The sequence below is a fragment of the Ursus americanus genome, chromosome 7 (assembly GCF_024610735.1).
Source record: "Ursus americanus isolate L20-20 chromosome 7, mUrsAme1.1.p, whole genome shotgun sequence".
NCBI classification, from domain to species: domain Eukaryota; kingdom Metazoa; phylum Chordata; class Mammalia; order Carnivora; family Ursidae; genus Ursus; species Ursus americanus.
This window is the reverse complement of record NC_142133.1, coordinates 16,853,520-16,881,191: the sequence shown is the minus strand read 5'-3', so window position 1 is coordinate 16,881,191 and position 27,672 is coordinate 16,853,520. Positions and strand designations below refer to the sequence as shown.

The following is a 27,672-nucleotide window of genomic DNA, read 5'->3' as shown; positions in this document are numbered from 1 at the left end:
ACACTTGCTTGCTCTATTACCCACTTATTTTCCCCCATCACTTTCCTAATTTTTGGGTTTTCATTTTGCTTTAGGTTTTTCTGTGACTGTGGTGCTGGAACACTGTCTAATCCTTGTACATTAGCTGGTGAGCCTACACATGATACAGATACACTATATGACTCTGCTCCACCTATAGAATCTAATACATTGCAGCACAACTGAATTCCTTCCCTAAAGAAAAAGTCCTGCCATTCTAACATCATAACTTAAAACATTTTTTTTGGAAGAAGATTTAAAATATTTGCCCATGCTACAGGAAGAGACTGTATTAAAAATGGATACACGAGGTCAGTTGACACTATGAAGCTCAAGCTACCAAAAAGAAAGTGGCAATATATTGACTCAGGATCTCAAAGCTGGGTGTTTTAGCATTACTGTGTAAAGACTTTTGAAGGGACAGAAGTGAAGAAATAAGCTGCAATTTTGTACAGATACCAACTTCTGAAAAAAAGCTGGTGTTTTTACAACTAGCATTGAATGCAGTCCAATTTGCAGTAGTACTCTTCAATAGACAAGCAGCTTTGTTGCTGCCTTTATGGACATGGGTACCAATTGCTTTTGTAATATGGTAAAAATGTGAGCTAGCACTTCTGCGTTTCTTTTGATTTTTTTTTTAACATGTATTCAGATTGAGAAATATGATTTTAATGCTTTAATCTCATGTAGTTTGTTTTTAATTTCAAGCAAATCTTCTTGTACTTGAATGTGCCCTGTTTTGTTAGCACACCTAGACTTGCTGTAACTGTACTCATGTCCCAGTATGTACGTTCTTTCTATGAAAGAGAAAACACTAATCTTAAATTATATCCAGCAATGTTTCTGGTATCCTTTAAGAAAAGTTAAGACTTATTATTTCCTTCCCTTCCCTGTGCAGCATTCAAAATCACCCCTAGAAAAAGTGAGTGTTTTAATGAGACTTCCTAGGAAGGGATGCACTGTAAAACAAAAGTATTCTTGTAACTCAGTTTTGTGAAAGGTAAAAACTACTATGTTTTAAAGTACACTTTAGAAAGTCTCTTCAAAACAGTCCTGTATTTGAACTCTGTTCATAGTTTTTTTTTGAACAGTTTAGACAAACTGCTGGAAATTAAAAACAATTTCCTGCATTAAGCTGAGACAAGTATATATACAGCCCTATACAGTTTCATAGCTCCCCCCATTTATGTGTATTGGTGACAGTGGGTATAAACAGCCTGAAAGTGTATGCATGTACCATAACATCTAGACTTAATATATTGTGGAGTATTCAATAACCATTATGTAGAAGGTAGATAAGAATTAAAAGGGTTTAATTTCCTAGAAAGAAAATGGAAAAATGGTCATTTTTAAAAAATAAAGTTTATTAGATCATAATGTTGTCTGAATTTACCACCTTTGTCAAAAGCCAACTCAGAGCTTCCAATGTAGTCTATAATTCCTTAATCAAAGCCAGCAACTTAGGGACAGCTTCAGCATCTATAGTCGACCTTTCACTAGCCAGGCAAACTTCCCTTAAAATTAAAGAAAAAAAGTTTTAGTTCTTGTTTTTCATAGTGCATCAACCATCCCCCTTTACGGTTTTAATAAGGTCAGCTGCATGGCAAAATTATATCCAAGTATAATTACCGAAATAATCGCAGTGATTGAGTCATCTTTTCAAATTCTCTTGCTTTTCTATGTCCCTTTTGAATAACCTCCTCTGGAAGGTTGGCAAGCCTTGCTGCATTAAAGCCATAGCTTTTAGGACAAGCTCCCTTAATGAATTTATAGAGGAAGGTAATAGTCTCCTGGCTGGGATCCTCACATTCATTTTCTACCATGCATGCCTAAAAAAGGAAAATACTTTATTATGTTCTGTTCAAGTGCTAGCAGTGGAAGTACCTGACTTGATTCCCTCAAAAATCTAAACTTCTAAATAAGCAATTTATACATACCATGTGGCCCAGGCGAACTGCAACATTTTGAGAATAATCTTCTACTAATGAGTGGTAGTGGGTAGAAAACAGTGTACGACACTTTATGTTCTCAGCAAGTTCTTTAACAACCGCATTTGCTATTGCTGTTCCATCAAATGTTGCAGTACCTCTTCCTACGTGAAAGTAAAATATGCCTAAGTTATTGACCTGCCTTATACCAAAAAGGATATACCTCACGAAGGAATGACAAAAAGAGGAGGATAAAACAGTAACATCAATTAGCGCAACCAAATAATAGGCCCTGTTTAGATCCACTTATCAGCCCTGGGGAGTAGGGTGCATTTCTATTTTTAAAGATTTTTTTTATTTTTTTAAAGATTTGATTTATTTAACAGAGACAGAGACAGCCAGCAAGAGAGGGAACACAGCAGGGGGAGTAGGAGAGGAAGAAGCAGGCTCATAGAGGAGGAGCCTGATGTGGGGCTCGATCCCACAACGCCGGGATCACACCCTGAGCCAAAGGCAGACGCTTAACCGCTGTGCCACCCAGGCGCCCCTAAAGATTTTATTTTTAACTCTTAATCTCTAGACCCAACATGGGGCTCAAACTTAAAACCCTGAGATCAAGAGTCACACGTTCTACCGGACTGAGCCAGCCAGACGCCCCTGCATTTCTCTTTTTAGAATACTTTTCAGGTACCAATGATCTTCAGAAATGTCCTATTAAAGTTTATAACAACTGTATATTAATAGGATGAAGAAATTTAGAGCCCTGATAATCAACCAAACACCTTTTTCACATTATCTTTTATCTCCAATTATGAGTCTTTGGCACAAAGGTGAGTACATTCAAGCTTTAAGAAAGGTCTGACCATCTTCAAGAAAAATTAAAGTTTTAAAAATAGCCTTCAAGTGGAAATTGTAATGTCTTACCTAATTCATCCACAAGCACCAGAGAATGTGCTGTTGCATGCGTAAGTATACTGGCAGTTTCACTCAACTCCACAAAAAATGTACTTTCACCTGAAGGGAAAATAAACACACACAGGAGATCTTTTTTTAAAAATCCTAAAACAGTACGTTCATCTTTTTGGTTCATATCATGAGCTACCCAGTACTAAAGGTTACATCTCACTAAGAGATTATGCAATTCGTAATATTTTCAAATGCCTGAAAGCACTCCACTTCGCCTAACACAAGAAAAATCAAACATCGAATTTAAATGGCTCATACAAATTTCAAGGCAGATGTATTTTTGTATAAATACATTTTGTATAATGTAAATGAACTGTCCAATAATAAAGCCCTAGGTGAAAAAGAAAACTCACCTGACATTATTCTGTCTGAGGCACCAAGTCTAGTAAATACTCTATCAATTGGTGTGAGCCTACACACTTCAGCAGGTATGTAACAACCCGTCTGGGCCATTACAGCTAACAGGCCAGCCTGTGAAGGAAGGAGGAAAAGGTCTTTACTAATTGGTATCAAAGAAAAACATACAGATAGATATAGATAAGAACAATTATGTAGGAGTCAGGCACTCTTTAAAAAAAAAAATTGTCCACAATCCAAAGTAGGCAAAGTGAAGCCCAGAAGAGCAAGAGGCTTAGGCCCTAACTGGCCTTAAAACCTCAGAGCCTGTGAGGCTTTAACCCACTGCATTAGTGATTCTCAACCCTGGCTGACTACAAAGAAGTCCCTTGGGAGCTCTTTAAAATTACGGATGCCTAGAACAAATTCCAAACCAAATGCATCCATTTGGGACGATGGAACCCCCTCTGTACTTTTTTGGTCAAGCTCTCCCAAGTGGTATTAAAAAACAAAAATGGGATTGAAAACCACTGGACTTTACTATACTGCCTCTAACTAGTTAGCAAATCTAATGAACCTAAGTATAAGATCATACAGGAGGAGAGCAGGGGGTCAGCAAACTTTTAGTCAAGGGCCCAATATCTGTCAGGTTTCCTTTCTACAGCCCTTTAAAAAATGTAAATCATGTTTTTAGCTCAGTGGCTGGCCAACCCCTCATGTATAAAGAGAAAACAGATATTGTCTTTCCTAAAAGCAGTTTCCAACAGTTTAATTAGAGGTCATGAATTTTATTTGCTCTCCAAGTCTCTCATGGTTCTTTTACAAGGATTCCCACAAATGAGTCTGAGTAACAAACCTCCAACATTTTTTCATTATAAATACATCTACCTTCAGAGGAAATGAATCCAATCAAGTCAAAGAGTTTGTAAAGAAATCATAACCTGAAATCTCTCTTGAATTTTTAATGTATGCTCCCCATAACATGAAGCAGATATTTGATAAATACAATTCTCAGTTTTACAATACAAAGCATTTTCCCTTTGCTTCCTAGTCTGCTGGTGACTCTAATCTATGTGCTATTTGGAAAAGGGTGGCCTAAATATGTAATATATTCCTGAAGTATACAAATGACTTTGTGTACCAAGACCTTAAGGTTCAGTTTACCTGTCTCATGAGCGTCGACTTGCCCCCCATGTTAGGTCCAGTGACAAGCACACAGTAAGCTTTGCCATTTTCCTCTTCCTCACAGCCTATCAGAATGTCATTTGGTATAAAGTCATCTCCAAAAAAAGTCTTCATAATGCAGGGATGACGTGATCCTCTAAGGTCTAAGAAGGGAAGAGTGCCTTCTTCTGGCAACAGAATTACTGGACGACACATAGGGCCATCACCCCCTCGACTGTAGTTAGCCAGGCACAATAACACATCTGTTAAAGAGAGGGTAAAAGTGAGGCTTCATCATTTTTGAGGCTGCTTGAGAAGCACAAAGATCCAACTAATATAAAAAGTCTTTCAAAAACACTTTCAGTGGAGGGTGGTATGTTCTGGTTGCTTTTCATACATTTTTTTCCCTAACAGTAGGCACTCTAGAATCCATAAAATGCTTTGTTAATGCATTCATTAACAGAAAATGAGTCACCAGCCTAAATGTTTCATGTGTCTTCATTGTAGCACTTGTGAAATGAGAGATAACTCATTTTCATCCCAACATCTCTCCCTTCAAAGTAAGACTTAGTCCCCTTAACACCTGGACCAGAGGAATACCAAGGGGAAGCTAAGAGATCCAACAGGGAAATGCTATACTGACCTCTTTTACTTGACCTGGAGCTAACACTTCTTAGAAACGGAATGTTAACACAACAGGCACACTGATACAAAAGAATCTTAAGAGGAAAATAAATTCACCAATTTTGAACACCTGTGCTGAGGGAAGATTTAAGTTACCCACCAAACCATTCGAAGCTGTATTGGTCTAAGGAGTAACTGTGGCACAAACCGAAGGATGCTATTCAATTCTGGACAGCTGTATTCAGATCAAAACAGTTCTGTTACAAATTTGGGTAAACTACGGTTACTGTATTTTTAAAACACAGGAAAAAAAACCAAACTGTAAAACAGCAAAGGCTCCAAATAAGTCAGAAATTCAAGGAAAAAGTTAAACTGAAAAGGTTGCCAAATTACAAATATATAAATCAGGGCTCTTAGAAATCAACTATAAGAAATAAGTGTGGTAATTTGGGCTAAGAGAAAAAAGATTAAAATCTTGAAATATAGGAAGTGATGGACCAAAATAGTTTTAATTCAGTCTAACAAAAAAGCAGCTGAAGAAAACAGTATTAAAAAAAAAAAACCAGTATCAGCTACTAAAGGTACTAAAAATCTGGGATGCCTAGGTGGCTCAGTCGGTTGAGCATCTGGAACATAAGACTCTTGATCTCAGCTCAGGTCTTAATCTCAGGGTTGTGAGTTCAAGCCCCTATTAAAAACAAAGAAAAAAAAAAAGCCCCTGCTTTAAAAAAAAAAAAACTAAACTAAAAACCTATCAATCTTTCATTCAATTATTCCAGATTAAGGCCAAAAAGTGAACTTAAATTGCTACAGGGAAACTAGTCATTTTGTCTAGTGAGGAGGCAAGTATACAGTATAACCCATCAAAACGAATACCTTGTTACCTGTGTTTAGACATATACCTCAATGGCAAATGTCCAATGGATTTAAATCTTAATGCATAACTGGGACACAAGGCATGACTAACCAAAGCCCTAGGAACAAGCTTTTCAAAAAGTCTTACCCAATACTGCGATGCACTCAACAGCAGACTGCCAGTCCTTGTAATTTTTATCGAAGTTATAGAACAGTCGCCGCATGCAGTCCTTCAATGATGTATCTCTCCGTTCTTCAGCATTTATCAGATTAGCCAACTTCTTCTCAATAGTTTTGGTCCAGTACCGCTTACAGCCCTTCTTGGTAGATTTCAACTCATATTCTTCTGGCAAATTACGAGTGATAAAATTCTCTGGAATTTCCAACTGATAACGGTTCCTACCGATCCCCCAGTAGACAATGGTCCTACAGCCTATTCGACTACGCTGTTTCTCCAAGTATTCCAGGAGGCTCTGTTCATTTTCTCTTATGTCAGCAAGAGCTTGGTCATAATCAGAGTCAAATCCTGCTTTGGGAGTAATTAGTCCAGTCTTTCGAGCCTTTTCATGATCAAAGGCTGTATCCCATCGGTTCAGCTCTAGAGTCAAATCTGGAAAACGGCCCTCAGGGGTTTTTGTCTGTAGAGTAACAACCTGCTTAAGGATTTTAGACTTAAAGTTGTCAACGTCTTCTTCCATAATCTCTATAATTTTACATATTACTTTGAATCCTTCTAGAGCAGAAAGAAAATCAATAATCTTTTTTTTGCTGTATGTAGTTTCTTCATACATGATAGCCCTGCTATCTGGGTGGTTTTGGCTCTTCAGGGGAGACCCAACATTATGAATTTTACTCAGCAGCCTCTCAAGGTCCGGAAGCTTCTTTAGAAGGTCTACCACATCAGAGATTTTGTCAGGCACAACCATGAGATCTTCTATAGCATCTAGACGATCATTGATAGCATAAGGGCTACAGAGTGGGGCACAAAGCCACTGCTTTAGAAGCCGCTTACCAAAGGGAGTATGGCAAGTATCAATCTTTTCTAGCAGGGTCCCTTCAGTAGAACCATTTGTTCCATTCATGAAAATCTCTAAGTTGTTTAATGTCACAGCATCTAGCACCATTCGTTGATTGGCTTTAGCAAAAAAAGCACCAGGTCCTGTAGCACTGACCATGTCAGAATCCAAGGGAATGTATTCTTCAAAATTAGCCATTGATAAAAGCTCTTGATCAATAAGACATTTTTTGAGGTAGAAGATACAACCACCTAGAGCAGACAGGGCCAATTCACTCTTCTCTCCTGGTGTCAACCCAAGAGAATCAGACTCTGAGGTCATACCTTTAAGCACCTGGGGTAACATCACCCCACTGTCCTCATTTAACTTTTCCTTAAAATATCCTTCTTCAAGGAGAGTTCTCAAAGTTTTGGCTGCATCCCAAAACTGGGAGCCTGGTATCAGACCTTCCTGAAGAGAGGAGGATAATGAACCCTTCAGAATCATCTTAGTTTCTGTTGAGAGATTTCCTTTCTCAAATAGGACTTGTACTGGAGGATAGTGTGCCACCAGAGTCCTAAATCTGGAGCAATGGCGATCATCTGAAAACTGACCTATGAAAAACTTTCCCAGTGAGGTATCAACAAAGCATACTCCATACACCCGAGTGTGGCCAGAAGAATCCTCCTCTTTTTCTTTGAGGCTAAGAAGATACTTACTGTAGTTCTCAGAGGGGTCACCTTCCAAAACACTGTAGGTCTGTGTACCCTTGGTAATAACTCTACAGATCTCCCTCCTCACCACTCTGTCATACTTAGATATATGTGCCATCTTCCGGCATCGTGCCTCCATCATTTCAGGGGTCTCAGTCTGTTCCACTCGTGCTACTTTATAACCTTTCTGAACCAGAGAATCGGAATATCGGCCAAATGCAATTTCAGGGAAACCAGAATGAGCCCAGTTGCCTTTCATGAATACCAGACCTAGTTCGTTGACTCCAATAAGAGCATCCATGTGGTACAGCTCATAAAACTTCCCCACCTTATAAAATATAACAAGATCAAAGTTCTGAGACTTAATCTGCCACCACTTCCTCATGCCAGGAGTACAGGAGTTAAGGAAATCCTCAGGAACATAGAGTGTGGATGCATCAAAATCAGGGTGATCAGGTCGCCTCCTGTGTAGATCTCTCCTCTTTTCCTCCTTGAGCCACTCTAAAGTTTCATGATACCAGACAGTGGGGCGACTACTATCATCGCATCCTCCACCAATGTGGGCTTGAGATTCAGAATTTTGAGGGGCAGAGAAAGCATTCAAAGCACTCTTGGTTTCTGACGAAATGCCAGTTGATCGTCTGGTGGCCAAGGGCATTTCCTTCCTTGAACTTTTCCTTTTGAGAGAGCCATTTCCAGTCACCATTTTCTTCCGCTTTGAAGCAACTTTGACAGGACTGTCCAGGCCTTCACTGTCACTATCCCCCACCCCACTGCTTAGTTCATCACTACTTCCTTCCTCCTTAGCATCTGGCTTGAATTCCACATCAGAGCCACCAATGTCACTCTCAGAGTCTGATATGACCCTTCGTTTTTTTATTTGGCGGCTACTTCGCCTAGATCCTTGGACCTTAGGCTGTACTTCCTCTTCACTTTCAACTTCATTATCTTCTTCACTCTTATCTGATGAGTAAGTTGCACCTACCTGGCAGGCAAAGAAAGAGTTATTTAAATACAAAACAAAATCTGGAAAGTTACAGTACTGCTGTGGAGTATCTCTCAATGCTGTAATATCCTGTATCAAGAGAAGAATCCAGCTCCAGAAATGAGAAACAGAAAAATATCAATTTCAGTAGTATCACACTATTAAATGATTCTGATAGTTTTATCCTATACAATAGGGAGGAAGCCATTAGCATGACCATACATCCCAAATATCCACAGGTAATACCCTCATGAACAGTCATCTGTGGAAATAACTTTAAATCTCTGTTATCTTTCTTCCAGGGTCATCTCTCCTCTTCCAGAGGGACATATTATGAAGTTTGCCCTTTTATAAATTCTTTAGTTAAGAAAGCAATGCGGTCTATATGGGTTTCTCATCCTTGCTCTTCCACAAACCAGCTGGGGCTTCTTGAGCAAGGCACACTTCACTTACCGTGGATCTCCCACACATGTGCAGTTATATAAGGTTAAATTATCTCTGTATTACCATCCACTTCTAAACCTTTCATTAATGTTACAACCCCTGGCCTCAACCTCAAAAATAAGATTAAAAACTTTCTTTCATTTCTCTTAAAATACACATTAGATTAGTTTGCTTATTCCCTATCTATAATAGAATAAAACATAAAATCAGGCTTAGTCATAAATGAATCTCTTAAGCACACAGTTCATTAATTTGTTAAATCAAAGAATGACTTACTTTTCAAATACTGACCATTAACATTTGAAACCCAGGCTGTATTTCAAGGATATTTAACCTTCTTACCTATCCAAAATACAGGGGAAAAAAAAAAAAAAAAAAAGTACTGAGAGCATTTGGTAATTAATTTCCAGGGGTTGACCACACCCTCATACAGAGGCTTACTGCCAGACATCATGACCAATTTTATCACCATGTCCTTGTTACCAAAATGGTACGACCTCTTAGCATGTGTCTTCCACCAGGCTTGAAGCTTGAGAACTCAAGCACAATGGCTGCTGAGATTCTAATCTAACTTAGCCTACAGTCCTACAGAAGCGGAAAAGTATGTGTAGGAGTATTTGGGGTACCTGGGTGCTCAGTCGGTTAAGCATCCAGACTCTCGATTTTGGCTCAGGTGATGATCGTGGTTGTGAGATCAAATCCCTCATCAGGCTCCACGCTGAGTGTGGAGTCTGCTTAAGATTCTCTCTCCCCCCTCTCCTCCTGCCCACCTCCTCGTGCTCTCTCTCACAAATAAAAAATAAAACATGTGTGTGAGTATTAAAGTATATATAATATGCAAATACATATAAATAAAAAAAGAGAATATCACTAATACCCCCCCCTTTCCCATCACTTTCCCAACAGAATTAACAACGGACTGTTTAACAATATCCCACCTCCATCTCTTCTTCTTCCTCTGGTTCTGAGGGCTCATCACACACTGCCAATTTTAGCCTCTCAATCTTGTCTTTATTCAAGGCTTCATCTGCACGTTGCATTGCTCTGAGTATTTCAGGCTTTGAACTGTAAAAATGACCTCCTTTTTGCACTTCCTTTGATTTTGAACCTAAAAAATTTAATTTATATTTCTTATTAAGCAATCTTATTCATTTATAAATAAAAACCGTTAGCTAGGTAATGGGCTCAATGTGCAACACCTGTCCTAATGAACAAGAATCAAGGATAGTTTTTAATGTCCTATTACTTCTGATTGATAATAGATCAATAAAGCCTACAAAGAAGGAATTACCAGGGGAAAACTACCAGTGAAACTTAAATTACCTATTTTACCTCCTTGAAATTGCCTTAACTATTGGGTCACCGAGGACTACTTCATCTCTCTTCTAATGACCGGGGCTGTGGCCCTAAACAGAGAAGGCACACCGCTTCAGGCAAAGCATGAGATGTAAAAGGGGTTTGTTCTGCGACCCTCTGTACAAAAAAATTACTTCAGGAAGGCAGAAACTACACTGTCAGTTAAATGAAGCTATGACACTAAGTTTACCCCCAAGGTAATTAAATAGGGTATATTAAAAACAAACAAAACCCTACTGGTAAGGATACGAACATTTTGCAAGGGTAACCCAGTTCAAACTTATTGTTTTGTTTTCAAGTAAAACTCTTCCTTTATTCCTTTCATTTAAATTATTTTTAAAAAGATTTTATTTGAGAGAGAGCATGCCTGCAAGTGGGGGAAGGGGCAGAGGGTGAGGAGAGAGAATCTCAAGCAGACTCCCCGCTGAGTGGGATGCGGGGCTCCATCTCAGGACCCCAAGATCATGACCTGAGCCAAAACCAAGAGTCAGACGCTCAACCAACTGAGCCACCCAGGTACCCCAAGAGCTTAATTGTAAATGACACTCCTATCCCCTGAGCAAGAGATTAGATGCAGATGACGCACGTCTAATGGCACAAAACTGTTTAGTTTTTTTCTGAGAGAAGTAGGAATACCTTTGTTTTCTTCTGACCAAATATAATTAGAAAACAAACCTGAACTTGTCTAAATTTAACAGATCCAAACATTACATTACTTCCTTCTTTCCACGTATACTAAAACTGATGGGACACCCTAAAGTGCCATTACATTAGCAACCTCATGGGCTGCCTAAAATAAAGGTGCGGTTTCCCATTTTTCTACAGAGCTGCGCCAACACCACAACATGCAACAATCAGAATCCACAGAGGGTGGCTCGTAACTTCCTCCAGTGCTATTTCGCAGCGCACTCACCCCCACACCTATGTAAGGGCATCCTCACTCCCCAAAAAACCCCTGATGCAAACTACTTTACAATTTTAAGGACCCCCCCCAAAAGAGAACATTTAAAAACCTACTTTTTCTCATCCATGCTATTGCAACAATTTGGAACTTTAAAGAGCAAAGGCAGTACACAACAGGGGTGCCTTTACAAAATAATGACAACATAAATGTAAACTTTTTTGGGTATTCTTAAAGTCGCGTTGCCAAAGCTTTGTTTAGAATCTCAATCTCAAAATTGTTTAGAATCTCAAAAACGTCTGGGGGGCTCAATCAGTTAAGCATCCAACTGCTGGTTTCCGCTCAGGACAAGACCTCCGGGTCGGGAGAGCAAGCCCTGGGCTTAAGACTCTCCCACTCTCCCACCCACACCTGCTGGCGTATTCTCTCTCTCTCTCAAAAATAATGGTAATAATCTCAAAATTAGTCCTAGAAAAAGACCTTGTTACCTGGTTCAACACTCTCACTTTATAGATGAGTAAACAGTATCTGAGTTACTTTGTTGGCCAAGATTATACAGCAAATTAGTGCAGAAAACAGAACCACATTTCCAGATTCTCTTTCCATCCTGCAGGTCAGATTTCCGTGCAACTTAACTTTCCTCAGTGTGCTCTCCTCGCCTTGCAGGATGAGCGCTGTGACCAAAAGGCAGGATTCCCAGAGATTCCTGGGAAATTGACCCTTATTCTGATTCCAAAACAGAGTTCAACAGCACCCTATCCTGGAGAACCTGAGGATACCGGATAAGGCCTTTCTCGGGCTCACGCGCATACAAGCGCCGAACCCTGCACACGCACGGTGCACCGTGTGACTCAGGCAACTGACAGGGTGCACCCGGCCCAGGTGAAGCTCCACAGGCAGGACTGCTGCCTAGGACATAAAAAAGCTGGGCATGGAAAAAGAACGTTACGCTTCCAGGAGTCTGATGTGAAACTCCACTCAGATGTGCTCCTAAGTGAGGACTCTGAAGGCCAGGTAAACACGCATCTCCATGTGCCCTAGACAATGTCGCCGGCCCGTCTGCTACCCATCCTCACTGCACTGCCTTCCTCAGGTCTCTGAAGATGGGGCACTGTTCATTCACCCTTTTCGTGACTGAATTTGGTATTCTGGTCCCAATGAGATCTAATCATGAAAACATTTTTCCCGTGAGGGCATGATACTGCCATAAGTCAACTTCAAAAGGCCGCGATTCCACTCCACAACAAGCCAGCTGAAGACCAGCTGCCTCTTATCTCTGTCCCACGCTGGAAGCGTTCGCCCGGACACTCCTGCAACTGACATAATACACTTAAGTTCACTGCACGGGAGTCGCAGACACTTGTGCTCATGTGTTGCGTGCTTGCTCTCTTACACACACTCGCTCACACACACTCCTCAAGCGTGGAGACTCTTACCTGTATATGGCTTTAACAGCCTTCTGCTAACCCAGCCCCTTGTTGGGCTGTCATCAAAAAACTGTACATGAACTCGAACAGACTTCCCTTTCTCACGGATGAATGTTCCATCAAAAGGGTGGTTGTAAACCAGGCAAGGCCACCAGGGGTAACCCTCCATCTTGGCCCAAACCAAATCACCTGGTGAGAAGTCACAAGAACTGTTGCCAAAAGGAAATATATAACTTGGTTAATATTTGATTAAGTTGCATTAAGTTGCAATTACCTACAAATAAGCAATTCCAAGGAAGGCATCATTAACACTCCTTTGAAGTCTTCTGGCATTAATACTCAAGCACAGAAATTCTAGAGTTATTTTTTTTAAGTCAGATATTCAAAAAAATAAAAAGTAAAATTTTTAAAAATCATATGTTCAAGTCATTTTTTTAAAACATAAGCAAATATCACAATGCTTATTTAACATATTAAGACAAATGCGAATATAATGAATTCTGGTATAAAGGTGAGAAACTATTTCTCAGAATAATCAAAGTTTATAAACTATGGCCAAATTCTGGTAGAATACTGATGCAAAGAGAAAGGCAGACTCATTTGTACATGCTCTCCAAATTATGCATCGCACCTGTATACCACAATGTGGTATGTATCGGGAACAGGACCTGACCCACGGTATTAATAAAATACCAAACATACTATGCAATTTGCTAGTGATAATAAATATTACCTCATTAGACTCTGCTTGGAATCTGTTTCCAAGCTACCTAGCACACTACTAACCTCCACCCCTAAAAATCTAGTTTTAAGGAAAGTCAAGTAAACAGAGAAGCGCCTAACATGCCCAAAAATAACGAGTATATATGCCTGCAGAATCAAAAACAAAATTAATTTGGTCCTGAAGGTCTCCTGAAAAGGGAAAGGGGAGGGGAAAGGGAGAGAAAGAGGAAGAATCTAGCTGAAAAGGCTACGGCAGATGTATAGCTGAAACTAATAAAACACTGTATGTTAACCAGAATTAAAACTTAATAGGGGCGCCTGGGTGGCTCTGTCGGTTAAGCATCTGGCTCTTGATTTCAGCTCCGGTCATGATTTCAGGTTCAGGAGATTAAACCCTGCACTGGGTGCTGCACTGGGTGTGGGGAGCCTGCTTGAGATTCTCTCTCCCCCTCTTCCTCCACCCCTCCCTGCCTGCACACGTGTTCTCTCTTAAAAAATAAATAAGGGGCGCCTGGGTGGCACAGCGGTTAAAGCATCTGCCTTCGGCTCAGGGCGTGATCCCGGCGTTATGGGATCGAGCCCCACGTCAGGCTCCTCCGCTATGAGCCTGCTTCTTCCTCTCCCACTCCCCCTGCTTGTGTTCCCTCTCTCGCTGGCTGTCTCTATCTCTGTCAAATAAATAAAATAAATAAATAAATAAAACTTAATAAAAAAGTAAAAATTAAAGACTACAGCAAAGTCCCCTAGTGATGGAGATTCCACAACAGCTAATAAATTCTGCTCGAGTACTATATACCAAGATTTTCTAAACTTGCTTAAAGGTTTTCACTGAATAACTGCAAAAGTAAAATAAGTACATTACAAACAAGAACATTTTAGATCAGCTTGCATTAGTACACTGGGACGACCTTACTCAGACCCAATCACAATGTTGAAGTATTCCTTTCTTCAAATATGTGAATATGAAAACCCCTAGCCTAGACAATTAGCAAAGAAACAAAAACAACAGCATGACTTCAGCTGGGGCTCTTCTCAAGGGCCTTTATGGTATGTGCACTCTTCCAGAAATCTACAGCAACTTCCACAAGCAAAAATCCATCAAAACCGCCTTCAAGCTCACCACGGAGGTCATCTTCAAACAGGAAGCTCTGTCTACACAATTCAAATTTCTACCATAAGCCCTTCCTCCTTACTAACATATCCACTGCCAGGAGACAAAGACCCTCATGGCTGTGCGGAATGGTTTACAGGCCTCCCTATTGTCGGTCTTTCCCTTAACTCTTGGCCAGGCAGCCACTGAACCACAAAAAGCCTATCACCAGTATCAGAAAACCACAAGCTTTCTTTGTATGAAGTACCTGAAAGCAGTACTTTCTCCGCTGCTAACAGAGGGAAATAACTGTCTCCCTAAAGACACTATCAGATTTGAGTCTGAACGCTGCCTGTAATTTTTAGTTAAAAGACTGGCCAAACAGAGTAATAGGCACGTTACTTCAATGAACATGTCCCCTGTCAGGGACGAATCTCTGGCTATATAGTCTTGAGACATTAGGCTTCAAATTACATTATCCAAGCAGATTTTTCTATCAGTAGGGATACTGTCAACCTGGCTGACTTCTTTTTTTTTTTTTTTAAGATTTTATTTATGAGAGAGAGTGCACACGAGTGGGGCCAGAAGCAGACTCCCCGCTAAGCAGGGAGTCCGACTCGGGGCTCAGTCCCCGGGGATCATGACCTGAGCCAGCTGCAGACACTTAACCGAAGCCAACCAGGTGCCCCCTGGCTGCCCTTCTTAAAGGCAACTAAATCCCTTAAAAGATAGAGACCCAGGTAACATTTTGATATGTACGTAGCAAAGCCTAAACCCCGTCTGGCCAGTTTGAGGCAGTCCCTGCCCTACGTATTGAATTTATTAAATATATGTGGATGAGCCCTGAGCCTGACCAGTATGGGGTGAGGTTTACAAAGTGTTCTTGGTTTGTAAAATTAAAGATGGCTATTTTTCTTGCCTTTGTGAACAGAGTTACAGAAGGACTAAGTGCTGAACTGGACATCAGCTGTTTGTTACATACATGTCTTATAAAAGTTACAAATTCTCAAGAATGGAGTCAGTGCCCAAGAGACTGACAAGAATGTACATCTCAGTGGTACGTTTGAAGTTCAGGGGAGCAGGATGCCTCAAATCCAGTGGAATTCTATTTTGCCTGGTATGAGGCAACAGTGCACTTGCAGGAATCTCAGTTGTCTTGGGGGCTCCCAGAGAAACTATGTGACTAGATCAAAAAAAAATTTTTTTTTCAAGATTTTACTTATTTGAGAGAGAGAGAGAGAGAGAGAGAGAGAGAGAGAGAGAGAACATGAGCCGGGGAGGGACAGAGGGTGAAGCAGACTCCCCGCTGAGCAGGGAGCACCGCACAGCGCTTGATCCCAGGACCCTGGGATCCTGAGCTGAGCTGAAGGCAGACACTTAACCCACTGAGCCACCCAGGTGCCCCTAGATCAGAATTTTTTTTTTTAATTTTTTTGATTTTCATTTATTTATCTGACAGAAAGAGAGAGACAACGAGAGAGGGAACACAAGCAGGGGGAGTGGGAGAGGAAGAAGCAGGCTCCCAGCGGAGGAGCCCGATGTGGGACTCGATCCCAGAACGCCGGGATCACGCCCTGAGCCCAAGGCAGACGCCTAACAACTGCGCTACCCAGGCGCCCCTACAATCATGTTTTGAAGTAAATTCCTTATCTGTAAAGTTAAAAAGAGCTATTCAAATTGTTTTTCAACATCACCTTACCCTAAATGTAATCTTATACTTACAGAATCTTACACACAACCTAACTTTCCTGATGTTAGCAATTGGCAGTACAGTATAAAATGCAAAGACTAAAAAATTTAGTAATAAGCACTGTTCCTCTACTGCTAAAAATTGACACTTTAAAAATTCTGGTTCAAAATGAGAATTAAGCAGGTAATAAAATATACTGTGTAAGGGCGCCTGGGTGGCTCAGTGGGTTAAGCGTCTGCCTTCAGCTCAGCTCATAACCCCGGGGTCCTGGGATCGAGTCCCACGCAGGGCTCCCTGCTCAGGGAGCTCTCTCTCAAATACATAAAATCTTTAAAAATAAAATTTTCCTTCATTTAATGCTAACAAAGTTTTTAAATCTATTAATTATGTGGGCAAACTTAAGTTCTTTATGGGTAATTTTAAAATTTTAATTTCTAGTATTTGTATAGTTTCCAAAGAATGCCGAAGTAAAAGAAACACCTATTTTAATCCATGCAAATACTCAAGTTTTCCTACCAACACTAAGTACTGTATTTTAAAATATAGAAGGGATGCCTAGGTGGTGTAGTCAGCTAAGCATCCGACTCCCGATTTTGGCTCAGGTCATGATCTCATGGGTTATGAGACTGAGGCCAGAGCTGGGCTCTGCATTTAGCACAGAATCTGCTTGAGTTTCTCTCTCTCTGTCTGCCCCTCTCCCTGCTCCCTGCTCGTACTCACTTTCTCGCTCTCTCTTGCTCTCTCAAATACATCTTTTAAAAAAATAAAGTATGGAAATATAATGCAAGCCTGAGGGTCACAGCTGGAATGTGCTATAATCTGTCACACTGGTCCTTTTAAGAGCCTAATCATCCTATAAAATCACATCCACCTGTTCCCACCGGCTCTCCTTACAGCTTACACAACACTCATACATTACCTTCACTGTATTTTAATATTTGGCTACATATTCTGACAACCTTAACATCTTTCTCTTTTCATATAACTGTATTAACAAGGATCATTAACCCTATGTAAATCCAATTTGAAAATACATAGGCTGAAAACTCACCTCATATCTAAGGATTTTATTACAATGTAACATACACTGGCTCTTCCTAAAGCCCAAGCTAAAATGCCAAAATAAATATTGCAATTATCTTACAATGTACTTACAAAGAAGATCCAGTTCTGACTTTAAGTGTGTTTTAAAAATGTTAATGTATCTATTTTAAAATTTTTGTTAAGTTTATTTAGGTAATCTCTAGAGTTCGAACTCACAACCCTGAAATCAAGAGCCGCCCACTCTTCCGACTGAGCCCCCAAAACTGTTAATATATCTTAAATGTTTGCTATTCTTGGGATTCCAAAGACAGTTAAAAAAAAAAAAAAAGGAAAAGATGACAGCTCAGAAAAACAAATGTAAAAGCCTTCATACAACTAGGGCACCTGGCTAGCTCGGAGGGTAGAGCATGTGACTCGATCTCGGAGTCGAACCCCACATTGGGCGTAGAGCTTACTTTAAAAATAACAACAACAATAAAGCCTTCCTACAACTAAAGACTCAGTAAAGCCAAACATACACTGAACAGATTTTTTAAATTTTCCTTTAAAATCACATTTTGCTTTCTCTTTAGTCCATAATCTTGGTGTCAATTACTGGTTGTGCCCCAAATTCATAATCAACTTTTTAGGCTATCTACTTAAGGGGAAAAAAAAAAATCAGTAGATACCAAAGCCCCACTAGAATTTGCTTCTCTAAGCAATAAAAGATAAACTGGGCTTGTCTAACAAAAACTTGTGCACATAAATATTTAGTCATATCATGAAACACTCTCAAACCAACCTCAGAAATCAGCTATCAGTGTTTGCACCTGACTTTCAAGGTGGACATTAGAGGAGACTTCCCCTACCCTCAAATAACTAAATGCAGTTCCATCATAGCAATTAATTCCAAGGCCCCCACAATACCTACCCACCTACCAGTACACTTCTGCCCATATACCTTTTTCTTCTCTTCTTCAGCTCAGCTATGGCCCATCATTTATGCACTAGGGTCTAGGGTGACCATATGAACTATCATCCAAACTAGCGTCTAATACTATTTTCTAAATAGCACTGGAAAAGAAACCTGAAAGTTAAAAGAAACCAGGTTCTTTAAATCTTTTTTTTTTTTTTTTTAAGATTTTATGTATTTCTTGAGAGAGAGAGCTAGCGAGAGAGCGAGAGAGCGAGAGCACCAGCCGGGTAAGGGGCAGAGGGAGAAGCAGACTCCTCGCTGAGGAGGGAGCCAGATGTGGGCTCAACCCCAGGACCCTGAGATCATGACCTGGGCCGAAGGCAGCGGCTTAACCGACTGAGCCCCCCAGGGGCCCAGAAACCAGGTTCTTTGTGGAGCAGCTTAATTTCCTGCCTTAGAGCAGGGAAAACCGTCATCACAATGAAGGTTTTTCAAAAGCCCTGAAGTAATGTTAAGCCACAAAAGCAGCTCAAAAGAGGCTCCCACAGACCAAATTATAACACGTTGGGCGTCTTTTTTTTTTTTTTTAAGATTTTGTGTATTTATTTGAGAGAGAGAGAGAGAGCACAACGCAAGAAAGCACAAATGGGGGGGCAGAGGGAGAAGCAGGATCCCCGCTGAGCAGGGAGTCCTAAACGGGGCGCCACCCCAGGACCCTGGGATCATGACCTGAGCCTAAGGCAGATGCTTAACTGACTGAGCCACCCAGGCGCCCCAAGGTGAATATCTTTAATATGTTTTAATTATGTCAATTAAAACCAGTTAGGTCTGTGACAGAGTCCACAGGATACTTTTTAAAGAGCTTGAATTTAATTCTTTTCTCTTACAATAACTAATATTAGACGTGATATTAGTTGGAAAACATATTGCTATAAATATGTTTAACTGTATGAAAGTTCTTAGGAAAGCACCTACAACCAGTGCAGATAGTTATCTTTAAATAAAGGTGCTGAAAAAAGATCTGCCAGGTCTGACCACTCCTTGTCTGTGAATGGGAACAGGGCATACGAGAGACCATTATCACTGAAGTGAGATTGTAAGAAATAAACTAGCCAAGATCTGTAGTAATAATAAGCCAGATTTAAGTGGTCAGAAGCCTTACAGCTCTCTCAATTATGATCTTAATAAACTACAGAAAAAATAAAGTATGAGAAGCAGGCCCAGGGCGTACATTATATCCTGCTACTTTTTTTTTTTTTTAAGGTTTATTTGAGAGCATGGGAGGGCAGGGGTGGAGGGAGTGAGAGACTCCTCAGGCTCCATGCTGAACGTGGAGTCCAGTGCGGGGGCTCAGTCCCAGGACCCAGAGATCATGACCTGAGCCAAAATCAAGAGCGGGATGCTTAACCAACTTGAGTCACCCAGGCGCCCTTCCTTCTCCTCTTTTTATACCCATTTACTTCCAACTGGTGTCATCTTGCCTGTCTCCTTGCTCTTCTGTCCCATTACCTACATCATCATCAACACCTGCCTATTCTAGCTCTTTGGTCTCTCAACTCCTCTTCTAAATCCTACCCCCACTGCCACTACCCACATGCTCTCTCCATTATCAATAGGTCTCCCCACCAAACACACTTAAGTCGGAGTGAGATTTTTTTTTTAAAGATTTTATTTTTAAAGTAATCTCTACACCCAATGTGGGACTCAAACTCACCACCGAGATCAAGTCACATGTTCTAGGGGCTGAGTCAGCCAGGCACCCACAGAGTGAGCTTTCTAAAACCTCAATCTCCCCTATGGATTTCTTAAATAAAACCTATAGAAGTATTAGCTATAAAGGAAAAGACTGACAAATCTGACATTACAATTAGGTAACTTCTGTTCACAAGATGCCATAAGCTGGCAAAAAGGAGGACCCAGGGTGGAAAAAGACTTTGCATCACACACCACCGGCAAAGAACTAGGAAAAAAAACAAAAGAGGCAAAACGCTTGGAACACTTAAACGCAAGAGGAAATGTACATGACCAACATTAGAAGCTGCTCAACTCCTTTTTAAAGCTTTCAACTGACCCTCAACAAAATCCAAATGTCTTTGTGGCCCATCAGTCTGTTCGTGGCTGGATCCTTACATACCCTCTCCAAGGCTTCCGTCACCTCTCTTCCTTCTAACCACAGTCAGCAGGACCTTCTTCCTGAACCAGCTTCCCAACACCCCTACTCCCCCTGTAGCCTGGCTAACTCCTACCGCTCTCTTGGGTCTCATCCTTAAGAGCCAAAAGCCTACCCCTGACACACATATCCCCTCTTCCCCTGACCAAAGCTCACAGAGCTCACACACACACGGCTTCCGCTCCAAGACCTGCCTTTTTGCCTGTCCTATTCAAGGGTGTATCCAGGATCCACAATGCCTAATTCTGTGGCTGGCGGAGTACGTACATGGACATTTATTAGCATGGATGCAGGAATAATCAATTCACATTCAAGTAAACGTTGTAACACATCTTGCAGGTCTCATGATGAATGATGAAAAATTTATGAAAAAGTGTTATGGAGGATGCAAATGCACGTAGGGGAGGAAAAATGTTTTTCCCTCCATCCTTCTGAGCTCTGGGCTAAGACCTCCTTAGTAGTAAAAGGTTAATGAGAGAAAACCAAAGTTTAACATGTATAGCCCCTGTAGACATCGGACATACTAAGGAAAACAGTAACTCACAGAGATAGCCCAAGTCACCCCCTTAAATACCATCTGCAGCTAAAAGACAAAAGAAAAATGGGGGGGTGGGGACAGACAGGTATGGGAGGCTACCAGGGAAAGAACAGCCAACAAGGATTATGGTTGTTAAGCAGATTTAAGCCAGAACCGGCTCCATTAGTTAAGAGTTTCTCCTGATTTCATCCTCCTTTTCCTGGATCAGAACAAGAGACATCCTTACAAAAGGAGGTTTCCTTTACAAATTCAAATGCCCCTCACAGAGGGTAACATTCGGTTACTTCTCTTGTCTACTGTTTCTCAAAAAGATGGGCTCAGGGGCGCCAGGGCGGCTCAGTCGGCTACCCTGCTGCCTTCCCCTCGACTGCCTTCCCCTCGGGTCATGATCCCAGGGTCCTGGGATCGAGCCCCACGACCGACTCCCTGCTCAGTGGGGAGCCTGCTTCTCCCTCTCCCTGCCTCTCCCCCTGGCTTCTGCTCTGTCAAATAAATAAATAAAATCTTAAAAAAAGAAAAAAAGAGCTCCTAATAATCTGTAAGCCAGAGGCATATCCTACTGCTCGTCACACAACTACATAAACTCACTGCCTGAAAGGGTCGCTTAAAGGAAAGTAATACTGTAATGACACTTAGGACTTTGCAAAATGTGTAGGACGCCTAGAACTCAAGACATTTGAAACAGCCTACTCAGAACCACTAACCAACTTTCTGATCTTGAAGGGAGTTTTTCACTTTTTCTAAACCTCTATTTCTTCATCCTTTCAAAGGGCTACGATTACCCTTTGTGCCTAATACAATACCTGGGATACAGCAAATGCGAGCTTTTCAAAATGTCGCCCGCTGCTCCGACAAAAGGCCGGCCAAGCAGTGGAACGGCACCGAACTGCTCAGAGAGCGAGACGCCTCCCGGCAGGCTGGGGACCACAGTCGCGTCCGTATATCCCTCCCCAGGGCCAGATCACGGCCTTTAGATAAAGCCTTCTCGACTCGGAAAAGAACTGCAGGGCCCCATCCTCCCGTGCAATTGTCAACAAAAGAGACACTATATCATAAAATAGCACCTTTTTCAACTCCACACAATACTTCCACGTGTATCAAAATTAATATAGCTTCTAAATTCATTTGTTTTGGTCCATGTTCGGCCTACCTATGGGATGACCCAGCCGATCCCAGGACTTTCTGCTCCCTCAACCTGCCCCGCCCCGCCCCTGCAACCCTCACTCGGACCAATCAGACTCCTCGGTCTGCAGCGCGACACACCCCCGGTGCACGCAGCTCGCGACCCACCCCCACCTCCTGCACAGCCCACACAAGCAGGCCTAGGGCCCACCGCTCAGTGTCTAGGCGCCCCAGGCTCAAAGCCAACGATCCAAGGGTGTTCCCCGAACGTCTGCTGGACCTCAATTCACTCTCCCAGATCTGAACGAGGAACCTCCTCCTCGATCCCACTCACTGCACGCCGCGCCCCCACAGCCTCTGGGCTACAAGCGTTCATCCTCCCCGCAGACATTCCTCTTTCCCGCCACCCCTCCCCCGCTGCAGGCAGGCATCACCCCCTCCCCCCGGCCTGGGTGCGCACCCCGCACGGAGTGTGCAAAGCTCCTTTCTCTTCCTGCCCCACCCCCAACGCTCCCATCTCCCCTTTCTCCTCGCTACCCGGAGCAGTTTGCACTCGCTCTCTAACCCGGCCTCCCACCAGGCGGAACCCTTCTCTTCCTCCAAAGTCTCCGCGTCTCCTCCCCCGCTTTCTTCCTGCAGGCCATTTCCTCCTACCCTGTTTACAATCTACGCCCCCTAATGCCAAGGCTACAAACTCGGGCCCTGCAAGCTTTCAAGCCAAGTATTGCAGCCCCACCTCCTCCGAGCCTGAGGCCTGGCTGCGAACCCCCCCCCAAGTCCTCCAAAGCGAGCCTCCCTTCCCCAGGCTCCCTGTGCCCCACCGCTGTGCTCCCCCCAACACTCCCCCCTACCCCGCTACCTGGCAGGGACCGCAGGGGCGGCAGATCTCCGCAGCCCTCCGTTGATGTTCCTCGACTCCGGCGGCGACGCGGAGCCTGCCAAGGGCCCAGGCTCGGCCTCGCTCCAGGCCGCATCCCCGCCGGGAGAACGGGAGGCCCCGGTGGCAGCAGCGGCGGCGCCGCCGCCTTCACCTGGCGCCCTGACCGAGGCCTTATTAGCATTAGTCAGCGCTGGAGACTTGGGGAAGAAGCTGTACAGCGTGCTCTGTCGCGACATAGCGAAGGCCGGCGAGGCCCAACCGCTCAGTCGGACCGAGCGATTAGAGACACGGAATAAACCGCGCGGCGACTGCTGGCGGGAAATCTGGGGGGAGGCGCGCTGCGCCGGAGGAACACTGGCCCCGGCGGCCAATCGGCAGGCGCCGGGGCGTGCGCCGGCGGCGTCGCGGGCGGTGCGCGCCCGGCCCCGCCCCCTCGGGGCGCCCGGCGACGTGAGGAGGGGAGGGGGCGCCAGGCCGCGCGGGGCCCTAGGCCCCGGCGGGCGGAGCGGCGGTGGGTGGGCCTGGCGCGCTCACTCCGTGGCGCTGATCCGGGCAGGTCAGAGCTAGAACGCCCGCGCCGGAAGGCGGGCGCGGCCGCGGAGCCTCGCTCTGGGGAAGCCGGCCCTCTCGAAGGGAGGCTGGCAGTGGTGGGACTGCGAGCGGGGACCGTGCGGTACGGACATCACGCACCGCGTGGGCATGAGTGGCCCGGTTGCAGGAGGCGGACCCAAGGGTCGCGAAATGAGGCCCTTGCGGAGAAACGCCTTCCCGCGCCTGCAAGAAAAATCCTGTGGTTAGAGCACTTCCGGGGGGGGGATTCAGACTTAATTCAGCGGTGGATCAAGTCCCCTTGTTCATCTTGTATTCTCAGAGCGTTGCCCTTAGTAGGCACTTCACACACGTGCTAAACGGATACTAAGTGGCAAGCACTTTACGTGTTTTTCATAAATCTGCCAGCTACACAGAGCTTTCCAATTTTACATAGATTAATTAAATCTGCTCAGTAGCTGTGAGCGAAGTACTTCAGGGCCACAGTTCTCATCTGAACCCTTCCGACCAGGTGTGTCTCAGGATGCAGGGTTTTTCAGACTTAGAAAGGGAACAGGGTGTGACTAAAGTTCCCGTTCTCCAAATTCAAAAAAGAAATAGGAAGACTGATAGTTCTTTGGCCTTGATCCCAAATTGTGAATAAGTAACTGGAATCTAGAATCCTGGAAACCAGCCCCAATCAGCGATAGCTGTGCTTTGGTAAAAATCTACGTAAGATCAGCTCTTTGCTTTGTTGAGGGAAGCCGTGTTGTGCCACAACTTTTCCTTTGCTAGGCAAGAAAAAAAACTCAGCATTGTTTCAAATATATTTGAGAGGTGCTCTCTTCCCTTCATGCGTACGCTATGTGACACCCCCAGAGATTGTGGGGCAACACCCTGCAATCAGTATTTCTGCAGCAAAACCTATTTATTCACAGTAAGTGGAATAAATATGGACTACCAATAGCCTCATGTAAACTCAGGTGAAAATTTGCTACCAAATGAGCTTGCCACAAAACTTTCGGTTTTCAGAGATTTTTCCATTTCAGAGTTGCAGGTAAGGGATTATTGACCTTACATATATAGATCTATAGTTGTAAAGACTAAGGTACACATGGGCCAGGTACTGTTCCCAAATCAAACACCTAGAAAGTGATGGAGTAGGAATTTTAATCCTGGGAAGCTGTTCGCGAGTCTTGTGTTATCAACAGAAATGTTACACTGCCTTCAATTTAACATTTTATTTCACTTAATCCTCACGAACTTGGATTAGGTTGAACTGTTTGAAATTGCCAATATTGAACCCTTTTTGAAGTATGAAAATGCTATTTCATTTGGTCCAACCTATCATTATTATGGCTTTACCAAAAGGAAATAGAGGCTCAGAGAGAATGAGCCAGTTATGGGACAGAACTTAAGTGCCAGAGCTCTTAGATCAAGAGCTGGGCTCCATTCCAGCCCACCAGCCAGGTAACTGAACAATTTTACTTCTCTGGACTTGTTTCTTCATTGTTATTGAGCACGATACTAACTTTAGGCCTAATTTTGGAGGCTACAGTTAGATGTCTCCCACAAACTCCATTAAGACTTTAAAAAGTAAGAAATCACACAGCTTAGAATCATCAAACACAATTTTTTAGTAGGTGAGATCACCCAGCCATCTCCAGAAGGCACATACTCTGTAAATATAAATGAAGAACGCCCAAATAGGAACAAAGAGAACGAGCTACTTACGCAGAGCTTGCTAGAGCCAGAGAGTCAGCTGCCATCATCGGGCAGCGATTCCAGGACAGGCTAAGGCGTAGGAGGGCAGCGATTCCAGGACAGGCTAAGGCGTAGGAAAGCTTCACAGTGAACAAAGGTTAGGCTTCAGGTGTCCTCTGATTGGGAGGAGCTTGCATGGGGAAGCTAGAGATGGGCTCCCTAGGAGTGGTACATCCTTTGGGATTGATTTGGGAGCATATTTAGTTTTCTCTGATTGATCCTGAGTTGGAAGAGGCGGGGTTGGGCTTCAATCTGCCACAACCAGTCCAGGGAGCCACACAACATCCCCTATAGCCTTTGAGTAGCCTCTGAGTCTCTGTCGAAGGTACATGGTGGTGGCTGACTGCCTTGCTGTAGCAAACCGAATAAATAGTGTTTACTTGTTCTCATTTGGGTGGTCCTAACTATTTCCACATGTCTGACAGAAGAACCTTCCAGGCCAAGGGAAGAGCTCCTAAGTGAAGAGTACACCCTGAGTTTGGAAATAGGAAGGAGGCCCGACTGGCTAGAGAATAAGCTGGGAGGAGCAGCCAGACGTGAAGTCACGGAAGAAAGGCAAAGGCAGATCACCTGAGCCCTTATGGGACTTTGGCTTTGACTCTGCACTGGGGAGCCATTGGAGATTTAGAGCAGACCGGTGAACTCTTGTGATACAGACTGCTATGTTGATGAGACAGTGCAGTCCGATGAACAGTAACCTAATTCAGCTCTATTATTCTCAACAGAAGAAAGTGTGGAAATAGGGAGGGTGTGGTCTGCATAAAGTTTAAGAAAAAAGAGCCAGGAGAGCAGGAGAAATTAGTGGTACTTACATCCAAAATTGTGGATGCATTTACTGTGGGATAACTCATGAGTGGGGGAGGGTGGGATGTCCCTCCAGAGTTAATCATGTGTGCTCTGCACCTGTGCTCCCCAAGCTCATGCGACCCCTCTTCCAGCTGAGTCCTTACTGTGTGCCAGGCTAGTGATGCTGGCACAAGGGGTACAGTCAGGACCCCGACGGCCATGTCCGGAGGAGGTGGAGACCACCCGGAAAGCAAGCCTGGTCCCGGCGGACTTGGAGGTGATGTTACATCCTCTTCGGTTGGGATTTAGGCTGGGACCATGGTTCCCAAACCGCGCGGCAAGGCAGAGGCAAGAGCAGACTCACAGGGGCACGGGTATTCTACATTTTCACGGGAAACTCAGCAATATCTGTCAGATACCATGCAAAACTACTGACTTCAGGGAGTTCACAGTTTGAACATTAAATCCTGTTAGATTGCTTGTGGCAATACTCCTGGGGAGGAAAAACAACATTTTCTCTACCCTCTCAGGTTCACTACTTGGGAGTCTGTGAATTTAACTGACAAAAGGCAGATTAGCAAGAGAAAAGAAACCAAACGTTTATTTTTTGCGTGCAGGGGGAATTCATGGGGGAGTACTCAGTGATTAGTAACAGAGAGGTGGTTAGCGTTTCGGGTTTATATATCTACCTCAGTGGAGGAAAAGAGAGGAGGAAGAACAAATGGTTTCTTTAGGGAAGACAAATGGAGAGGAAGGGGCGCCTGGCTGCCTCGGGTGGTAGGGCATGTGATTCATGGTCTCGGGGTTGTAGGTTCAAGCCCCATATTGGGTGTAGAGATTACTTAAAAAAAAAAAAAAAAGGAAAGATAAATGGGTTTTTATAAAAACAAAGAGGATACAAAAAAGTCTGTGGTAATTACTTATGCAGCTACAAGCGTCCTTTTTCACGGCCTTGAAACTCCCCAGGAGCAGGACTATGAGAGTTTCATTTCGCAGAAGTTGCTTTTTTTTTTTTTTATAGATTTTATTTATTTGAGGCGCGGGAAGAGGGAGAGGGTAAAGCACTCTGCGCAGGGAGCCCAACAGGCTGCTCCACAGGGACCTCCACATGGGGCTCCATCCCAGGACCCCAAGACCATGACCTGACCAGAAGGAAGATGTTTAACCAACTGAGCCCCCCAGGCGCCCCAGAAGTTGCTGGTTTTAGTCAGATACAGGAAACCCCAAAACAAGTACTCTCTGCATCTATTGAATCTCAAATGTCTTCAGCTTAAAATATTTATACAAATTTTGGGGTATATATAACAGGCCGAAAATGGTGTTACTTGGGCCAGGCCAAGTCACCAAACCAGGGCTTAAGACTTAACCTAATTGCAGTTCCAACCTTCTCCAGAAATTTTCAACTTATCAATCAGGAGTTTTCTTTCTTCTCTTTTCTTTTCTTTTTTTAAAATTTTAATTTTATTTAAGTAAACTCTACACCCAGCTTGGGGCTCAAACTCACAACCCGAGACCAAGAGTCACAAAAGAGCCAATCAGACCCCCAGGAGTTTTCTAATAAGCACCAATGAGGTAATCTGCCTCATGGGCCCTCTCCACCCCCACCCACTCAAAGGAAAAAGTAATCTGCACAAAAAGGCCCACTGCCCTTCCCCCTAAGGAAAGGTGGTCTTGCCTGAAGCAATCCTTCCTTTTGCTGGTAACTTTCTTGCCCCACCCCCTTCCTACAA

At 43.3% G+C, this 27,672-nt stretch overlaps 2 protein-coding genes across 3 annotated transcripts in view; one reads left to right on the top strand and one right to left on the bottom strand.

The window, feature by feature from the left end:
- Window positions 1-1,395, top strand: part of FBXO11 (F-box protein 11) — an 83,796-nt gene extending 82,401 nt beyond the window's left edge. For both annotated transcript variants that reach the window (XM_045787946.2, XM_045787945.2), the window contains exon 23: window positions 75-1,395. In XM_045787946.2, the coding sequence (XP_045643902.1) occupies window positions 75-204 (130 nt within the window). In that variant the 3' untranslated portion in view covers window positions 205-1,395. The remainder of the gene's footprint in view (window positions 1-74) is intronic.
- On the bottom strand, window positions 1,362-23,205 carry MSH6 (mutS homolog 6). The gene is made up of 10 exons (XM_045787944.2): window positions 22,844-23,205; window positions 12,722-12,921; window positions 9,967-10,136; window positions 6,040-8,584; window positions 4,413-4,675; window positions 3,266-3,383; window positions 2,871-2,960; window positions 1,956-2,110; window positions 1,648-1,847; window positions 1,362-1,532 (listed from the first exon to the last, which is right to left on the bottom strand). The coding sequence occupies exons 1-10, from the start codon at window positions 23,098-23,100 to the stop codon at window positions 1,451-1,453; spliced, it is 4,080 nt and encodes a 1,359-aa protein (XP_045643900.2). The 5' UTR covers window positions 23,101-23,205; the 3' UTR covers window positions 1,362-1,450.
- Window positions 23,206-27,672: the final 4,467 nt, after the last annotated feature.